Source organism: Physeter macrocephalus, chromosome 20 (genome assembly GCF_002837175.3).
Source record: "Physeter macrocephalus isolate SW-GA chromosome 20, ASM283717v5, whole genome shotgun sequence".
Lineage (NCBI taxonomy): Eukaryota > Metazoa > Chordata > Mammalia > Artiodactyla > Physeteridae > Physeter > Physeter macrocephalus.
The window spans coordinates 77,932,228-77,941,183 of NC_041233.1; the positions used below are offsets into that span (position 1 = coordinate 77,932,228).

The following is an 8,956-nucleotide window of genomic DNA, read 5'->3' on the forward strand; positions in this document are numbered from 1 at the left end:
TGCTCCGCAACGGGAGAGGCCACAACAGTGAGAGGCCTGCGTACTGCAAAAAAAAAAAAAAAAAAAAATTCATCTATAAAAAAAATATTTAAATAGAAACAAGAAAATTTTGATATAGAATGATGGTGACATTGCTCATTTAAAGGGCAATATAAATGGCCTCTGAGTGGGAAAAGATGGCCAACTTCACTAATAATCAGAGAAAGGCAAAATAAGAAAATAACAAGATACCATTTTTTTGTCCTTAAATATCCTTAAATATCTAAAAGATAATTTGAGGGGGGAGAGAAACAGAAACTCACAGATACTGTTGATGGAAGTTTGGTCCAGTCTGTTTTGAAGGTGGTTTGGCGGTGTTTATTAATACTCTGTGCATATGGGCCAACTTGGCACTAAGAAGGTAACTTTCAGAGATGACTCCAGAGCACATTTAAACATGCACCCAAAGAGCCCGATAAAGCATGTTCATGTAGCACCACGTCTGACAGCCAAAAATTAGACACAATTCAAGGCTCATTAGTAAGATATTTTTTTAAAACATGGTACATCCATATTAGGGGATACAGTGCAGTAGTTTATTCATACTGACACTGCAAGAACGTCAAGATCAGTTATGTACTCCAAGAACACATGTACTGTGTAACACAGTTTATGTTCAAAATTTGTATGTATTAATAGTTATGCACATGCATGTGACTGTAAAAGCACAGAATAAAAACAAATGGTTAGGGACTTCCCTGGTGGTGTGGTGGTTAAGAATCTGCCTGCCAATGCAGGGGACACGGGTTCGAGCCCTGGTCCGGGAAGATCCCACATGCCACGGAGCAGCTAAGCCCATGCGCCACAACTACTGAGCCTGCGCTCTAGAGCCCGCGAGCCACAACTACTGAGCCCGCATGCCACAACTGTTGAAACCTGCATGCCTAGAGCCCATGCTCTGCAACAAGAGAAGCCACCACAGTGAGAAGCCCGTGCGCTGGAAGGAAGAGTAGCCCCCGCTCGCTGCAACTAGAGAAAGCCCGCGCACAGCAACGAAGACCCAACACAGACAAAAATAAATAAGTAAAATAAATAAATTTTTTTAAAAAATGGTTAGCTTACTTCTGGGGATAGGACAAGGATTAGAGATGTGGTGAAATCAAAGGGGACTTCTGCTTTCTCTGTTTGTTTGAAATTTCAAGATGAAAATGTAAGCCTATATTAATTATGTAATTTAAAACCTCTCCGAAAAGTTAATGTGGCAATTTCAAAATTTAAACACATTTTTGTTTAAAACACATTCATTTGGGCTTCCCTGGTGGCGCAGTGGTTGAGAATCCGCCTGCCGATGCAGGGGACACGGGTTCGTGCCCCGGTCCGGGAAGATCCCACATGCCGCGGAGCGGCTGGGCCCGTGAGCCATGGTCGCTGAGCCTGCACGTCCGGAGCCTGTGCTCCGCAGCGGGAGGGGCCGCGACAGTGAGAGGCCCGCGTACCGCAAAAAAAACAAACAAACAAACAAACAAAAAAACACATTCATTTAAAATGTGTATGTCATCACGTATCTTTATTTTATAAGGACCTGAATATTCTTCAACCTTATTAAAACCATAAAAATACTTTAAAGGTGGGGGAGTGGCAACCTGTTGCCTTTCTGGTTTCTCTATATAAGGACTTTATGTTTCTTTATGTTATCACTGCAAGAAAACTTCACATCAGCATTGAGGCACATACAGTCTATATTCCCTAATCCTAAACAAATCTTATGTCAAACCTCAGTGCTGGATCAGAAAATACATACTTTTAGAATGTGCGATGAAATAACAATATTGCAAACCTCATCAAGAATCTTCTGGAAGGGTTAGGGCTCCAGTGGAGAACCGGCCTTTTTGTCAATCATGAACCTTACTTTTGGATTCTTTTTCAAATCCTCTGTATAGCTTTGCTGGGGAATAAATTTAAAAGTGTTCCGTAACTCATTATAATGTCTTGGAAAGCGTCTGAAAATTGGGACCACCACAGCTTCCTGACAGACATATGATATTTGGTTATTTGAAAAGCCATCGAGACAAGATGGAACATAGTCACATGCCCAAAGATTGAAATTTCTTGAAATGTGTTGCCTTTTTTCTGGGGAGATCTTCTTACGTCCCAGGCCCTGGAGAAGAATCACAAGAAGGTTAGGAGAAAAATATTCAAGGTCACACAGTTTGGATGTCTTTAGTAAAACCACCTTTGTGACATCCTATCTCTAAATGCACGGTATGACCACGCTTACAAGAGACATCCTTTATCAACCTGTTGAAGGCTATAAATTGACACTCACAACATCCTGGTTCTCGCAGCCTTCCACTCCCACCAAGAGGACTGGACTTCTAGAGACATGGAGGGCAGAACCGGAGAGACCACAGCCTGGACTCCCTGGGACCCCAAGTATGTCCTCTGCGGCCAGGTGGCTCCTCAGCGTATCCACCCCAGGCTGCATCTCCAGCACTCAGTGGGATGATTCTTACACCGAGAGCTCCAAAGGTTCTTTCCCATCCCAGAGGATTCCCAATGAGGAAAGCAGTACCTTTGGGTCTCTGATCACAGGCTTCCTCATCAACTCTTACTAATGTGGCCATTAGAAAATTTTAAATTGCCTATGCGCTTGCAATCTCTTTTCATTGCCCAGTGCTTTGTTAACCACCACTAACCAGTGCTATCAGACTTTATTTTCTTCAGTGATGGGGAAACACCACCTCCGGAGAAAAGACAACTGCAGTTATCAGGAAGTCCTTCTTTATATCATGTAAGCTCCCCGTCCATTCCTTTGACTTCTCATGGATCCTGGCTCTGCCATCCAGAGGCACACATAGGCAATCCGTCCTCCCCATGACAGATCTTCACAAGAAAGCTCACAAATGAGACAGTTTATGGGAAAGCACACTGATGAGCATGAAATTCACAAAAACCTAACCAGAAGGAAGGCTGGTGCCGATTTTGAAAGCTACGTGGGACTCTCAGAAATTTATGCTTTTTTCCCCCCCTGGTAACCTGTTATGAGGCTTTAATCTTGTTCCAAGTTTGAGGTCAGTCCTCTATCTTCAACACGTCTCAGAAAATCAGGAGCCCTAATGTCGCTCCTTATTTTATTAGCAACTTGGAGAGAAATACTCACAGAGTCAAGGTAGAATCCAGAGTTCTGAAGGCTGTGACGACTGTCGTGTACAGAGAAGGGGAAGTTGTTATTTACTGCTTGCTGGAAAAGAGCAAGGGAAGAGATAAAAAGGCACACATCAGAACCCCAGTATGCTTCCAGAACCCACCTACAGTGGTATGGAAGGAAGACGGAGGAGGCAAAGTGACCTCTAAGTAAGAATTAAACCCATCAGGGCTTCCCTGGTGGCGCAGTGGTTAAGAATCCGCCTGCCAATGCAGGGGACACGGGTTCGAGCCCTGGTCCGGGAAGATCCCACATGCCTCGGAGCAACTGAGCCCACGCGCCACAACTACTGAAGCCCGTGCACCTAGAGCCCGTGCTCTGCAGCAGCAAGAGAAGCCGCTGCAATGAGAAGCCCGTGCACCACAATGAAGAGTAGCCCCGCTCGCCGCAGCTAGAGAAAGCCCGCGCGCAGCAACGAAGACACAAAGCAGCCAAGAATAAATAAGTAAAATAAATAAATTTATTTTTAAAAAGAAGAATTAAATCCATCGACAGCGATGGCACACACGGCACAGGGTGAGGTCTTGGGTGTGTGCATCAGCTCAAGGCTTTGAAACTCAACCTTATTGCCAGCTTGCTGAAAATCATAAAAAATTCTCTTTAAGACATCTTATTGAGAGACAAGGAAGGGAAAGTCTGTAGGCATGGAACTGAAAGCTGGAGAAGAATTTTGAAGCCATCTTCTTCTGCCCAATAAGGATCCTAGTAGACCAGAGCTCTCTGGTCCAGGGCGGCTAAATGTGAAGTTAACCCTGTTTCTCCCTCCGGCCACTTCATGCCCCTAAAGTTGCTCATGAACTGGCCAGCAAGGAAGAACGTGCATGTTAAGAACTCTGTCCATAGGGACTTCCCTGGCGGTCCAGTGGTTAAGACTTCGCCTTCCAACGCAGGGGGTACAAGTTCAGTCTCTGGTCAGAGAGCTAAGATCCCACATGCCTCACAGCCAAAAAAAACCGAAAACAGAAAACAGAAGCAATATTGTAACAAATTCAATAGAAACTTTAGAAATGGTCTACATCCAAAAAAAAAAAAAATCTTCAAAAAGAAAAGAAAAGAACTCTGTCCATAGAGGAGCCTAACTTTATTGTCGGGACCAGAGGTAGTTCCTTCTAAAGACTATTTGAGGTGTCGTACTGACCAGCGTATGAGGTAGGATGCTACCAGAATTTAGGGGTCCAGGGAGGGCAGGAGAGCAGTTCCCTCCGAGAAAGAGTTGTCTGGTGCCAGCGGTGCCACCCCATTGAAGAGCCAGGGGGGCACATGGCCAGCTCTCAGGACTCACCTTCTCCCGCACTTTGTAGATCGGTGGTAGCTTCTCCTCCACTTGCCGAGATAAACGTGGACTATTGGACTCTTTTAACATCGTACGTGTGATGGATTCTGGTGTCTTCTGCATTAGTCCAATGTGAGGGAACTGGAAAAACAGCACACGCCTTGATTAAAACCAGACACATCTGAATCTCTAAGCCAAGTATCAGGGCTTCCTCTGTAAAGGGATTAAAATGCAATTTGGGTGCTTCTGGCATGCGATGGAAATGGCATAATTTTTGTAATTTTCAAGTATTCTTTCCAAGACAAAAAATACTGTCATGGCCCGAGGCCACCACTGCCGGTTGTTTCAAGTTACAGGGGCCACCCTGCTGCTCGGAGCCTGGAAATGTTTCCGATGCCTGGTGAGGAGGGTGTGGCCCTGTGAGAGGGAGTCGATGTGCTCTGAGGAGACAGAATGTATTATTTGAGATCCTCCTTGTGGTAAGGGAGCTCTCTGCACTTGGGGCCAAGGATTCAGCCCGTGTTCACAGGGGTGAGCCAACCTCCTGCAGGTATGAAGTGGACCATAGGACACGGGGAAGGGGAGGAGAGAAGGGTCGCGTTGAGTCTCCACGGAGAATGCAGAACGGTATAGGGTGGGAAGATTCTTTGGATGGCTGGGGGTGGGCTTTAGTATCTGTCTATGAACAGAAGGGAAGGCAACAGGACTGGGCCTAGGAAGGCGGTCCCGGCAAAGGCCTGGACCAACCCCACGGGGAGCTCTAGACACGCGGTGCCTTCTCAGAGTCAGCCTGATGGAGTGAGAGGACCAGGCCTTTGTGAGCCTTTGTCAATCAGTCACTGGGTAGAAGAGGACGGTGGGGACCCAGGAAGTGACCTTGGGGCAGCAGCTCTTTTCAGCCAAGGAATATCTAGGGGTGGACCTCCCAGGCCACACTTTCAGCAGCTGCGCACGTAGTCCATTCCCGAAATCCCCCCGAAGGGGGATGCGAGTGGTGCTTGACAGCCAACGTAGCTCACCCCAATTTTATATAAACAGCACCTCTTGAAAGCCACCCCAACAAAGTGGACTTTGAAGCAGGGATCGCAAGGAGAGGTATGTGAATGGAAACTACAATACAAACAGAAGGCAAGACCCTGACTCTTAGTGAAAATCCCTGAAAAGGGAGGAAGCGTAACGTGGTCACAGACAGTAGATTCAAACGCCCTGAGACCAATCCCAGCTCTCTCCCCCACGAGGTCAGCCTTCCCAAGAGACTTAATTTTTCCAGGCCCCAGTTTCTTTATCTGTAAAATGGAAATAACAATACTTACTTGATAAGGTAGATGTGATTAAAGGAGAAAATGCACGCACCCAGAGAGTGTTCAATAGCTGTTGGCAGGTTCTATTGTTGCTCACAGCTGTCCCCTCCCTTGTCACCAAACCCACTCTCACACCCAAAGCCAGTCCTTCCTTCTCTTTGGGATTATAATGATATTGGCTAACACTGCCATTCTCTCCCACTCCTTCTCAAGTCATGCTATAACTGCACATATAAGTATGGCTTTTGTTTAATTTCTGCACAAGAGTGCATTTAGTATGCTACTATTTATGTCAAAAGGTAGAGAGATTATGTCATCTATGTGGTATACTTGGTGGGGCATTGTTGGCAGAGAAAAGGGGAACCAATCGTCCAGATGACACATAGCCTCAGAGAGATCTTGTAAACTCAGCGCTGAGTGGAAAGAAGAAACAAAATGAGATCTATAACCCAACACCATTTATGTAAATAAATAATCCACGCACACAAAACAACAATACATACTTTACAAGCACACACCTCAGTAAAAGAACTCCCACTAAACACATGTGAACAGCTGCCTGTGGGGTGAGCAGACTAGGAGCAGGAATCAAGGGCAAGGAGACAACCACACAAATCAGCGCCATCACGCGGACGGGCTCTTCCATGGCCAAGCGACAGGGTCACCTCGGAGGAGGGCGCCAGGGAAGGAAGAAGGCTCTTTTTGCCATAGTTTATATGTTTCTTAATGAAGTGCATCTGTTAATTGCCTCGTTTTCCCAACGAAAATAATTGTATTTGTTTCTGATTAGAGTTATAATACATGCTTATGGTTTTTAAAAGTTCAAACAATAAAGAAAAACATAAGGAAGGAAGTAGAATTCCCCTGAAATCCCATCACTCTTTCCCCTTAACTCTTTTTTTTGGTGGGGGGGTGGGGGAGCTGTGCTGGATCTTCCTTGCGGTGCGCGGGCTTCTCATTGCGGTGGCTTCCCTTGCTGCGGAGCACGGGCTCCAGGCGCGCAGGCTTCAGCAGTTGTGGCTCGCAGGCTCAGCAGCTGTGGTGCACGGGGCTTAGCTGCTCCGCGGCATGTGGGATCTTCCCGGACCAGGGCTCGAACCCGCGTCCCCTGCATCGGCAGGCGGATTCTTAACCACTGCGCCACCAGGGAAGTCCTCCCCTTAACTCTTTGGTGACCAACTTCGTCATGCATCCTTGTGCAACTGTACACCCATATATATGCACAATCTGCATATATAGGATCGTATTATAAATGTGGCTTCAAAACTTATAAATTTTTTATAATTAAAAATTATAAATATAAAATTATAAATGTGACCTTTTTTATTTATTTATTTTTCTGATCTGTTTTATTTTTTTATTTGAATTTTATTTATCTATTTTTTATACAGCAGGTTCTTATTAGTTACCTATGTTATACGTATTAGTGTGTATATGTCAATCCCAATCTCTTAATCCATCCCCCCACCCCCCCACCCTGCTTTCCCCCCTTGGTGTCCATACGTTTGTTCTCTACATCTGTGTCTCAACTTCTGCCCTGCCAACTGGTCCATCTGTACCATGTTTCTAGATTCCACATATATGCGTTAATATATATTTGTTTTTCTCTTTCTGACTTACTTCACTCTGTATGACAGTCTCTATGTCCATCCACGTCTCTACAAATGACCCAATTTCATTTCTTTTTACAGCTGAGTAGTATTCCATTGTATGTATGTGCCACATCTTCTTTATCCATTCATCTGTCGATGGACATTTAGGTTGCTTCCATGTTCTGGCTATTGTAAATGGTGCTGCAACGAACATTGGGGTCCATGTGTCTTTTTGAATTATGATTTTCTCAGGGTATATGCCCAGTAGTGGGATTGCTGGGTCATACGGTAATTCTATTTTTAGCTTTTTAAGGAACCTCCATAGTGGCTGCACAAATTACATTCCCACCAACAGCGCAGGAGGGTTTCCTTTCTCCACACCCTCTCCAGCATTTGTTGTGTGTAGATTTTCTGATGATGCCCATTCTGACCACTGGGAGGTGATCCCTCATTGTGGTTTTGATTTGCAATAAATGCCTTTTTATAATTTAATAGTAACTTTTGGTTTCTGTTTCCTTCCCCTTCTTGTCACCCCCACCAACACCCCAGATAACAGTGATAACAAGAGTAATGACAAGAGCTCTCGTATGATCCTTTACAAACACCCGTACCTACAAAAGGGACTTACACCGCTTCATAACAATTGGACCATATGATACATACTATTTTACACCTTGCTTTTCTCACTTAACAATATACCCCAGAAATTTTTCAAAATCAACCTATACATTTCTAATTCATCCTGTATTATATATTTTTTAATGTTTTTAGACAATTTTTAAGTAAATGTAAATAATACAGAGGGCCTCCAGACTCAGAACCTTTCCCTCTTCCCCTCCTCCAATCTGATTCTCCAAGTTATGGAAAATCAGGCCAAGGTGGAGAGTTTTTCTACATCATGAAGGATCCCTCTCACCAGCTACATGACAACTGACTTGAGTTCATTTGTATTCTGCAAGTCTGTGGACTAAATCACTGTAAAAAAAAAAATGGCTCTAGCATTTTAATTTCACTCTTTTAAAATATATATTTAATGGCTATAACATGATAGCTGTGAAATAAACCCTTCTGTTAGATATTGTAACCGTGAAATACAGCTTTTTAACTAGTTGGCAGTGAAATTTTTGCTGCATTCAATCACTCAATGACTGAAATATTAAATAGGAAGGTGAAAGTGTGTGCAGAGAGCCTTTTCTACCTAGTAACAGCCAGATTACCACCAGCAAGGTCACCTGCGAAATGACTGTCACCTCCAATGTGGCAATTAGTCTCCCAAACGGGCTGCTGCGGACGCAAAGCCAACAATTTCTTTAATTTTCCCAAGAATTTACTTTGGGAAACTTCACGTCAGCACTATTCTTTTTATGCTCTTAGGTGCTGGCAGCAGAAAGCACCCACACCAAAGGCTCCCCACTTAAACTGGGCCCAGGTACATTCCTGGGACACCAATAGGAGATGCAATGTTCTTTCTCGATTTCTGCCGTATAACAGAACCCTGACTTTGTTTGGGATGGCAACGTGGTTGGTTAAAAAATACCCCCCCGCCCAGGGCTTCCCTGGTGGCACAGTGGTTGAGAGTCCGCCTGCCGATGCAGGGGACGCGGGT

At 44.7% G+C, this 8,956-nt stretch overlaps 1 protein-coding gene across 15 annotated transcripts in view; it reads right to left on the minus strand.

Moving 5' to 3' along the window:
• Positions 1–1,524: 1,524 nt before the first annotated feature.
• Positions 1,525–8,956, minus strand: part of TEX36 (testis expressed 36) — a 50,508-nt gene continuing 43,076 nt past the window's right edge. For all 15 annotated transcript variants that reach the window (XM_028481703.1, XM_028481694.1, XM_028481693.1 and 12 more), the window contains 3 exons: positions 4,467–4,598; positions 3,140–3,220; positions 1,525–2,137 (listed from right to left, as the gene is read on the minus strand). In XM_028481703.1, the coding sequence (XP_028337504.1) occupies positions 1,841–2,137; positions 3,140–3,220; positions 4,467–4,580 (492 nt within the window). In that variant the 5' untranslated portion in view covers positions 4,581–4,598 and the 3' untranslated portion in view covers positions 1,525–1,840. The remainder of the gene's footprint in view (positions 2,138–3,139; positions 3,221–4,466; positions 4,599–8,956) is intronic.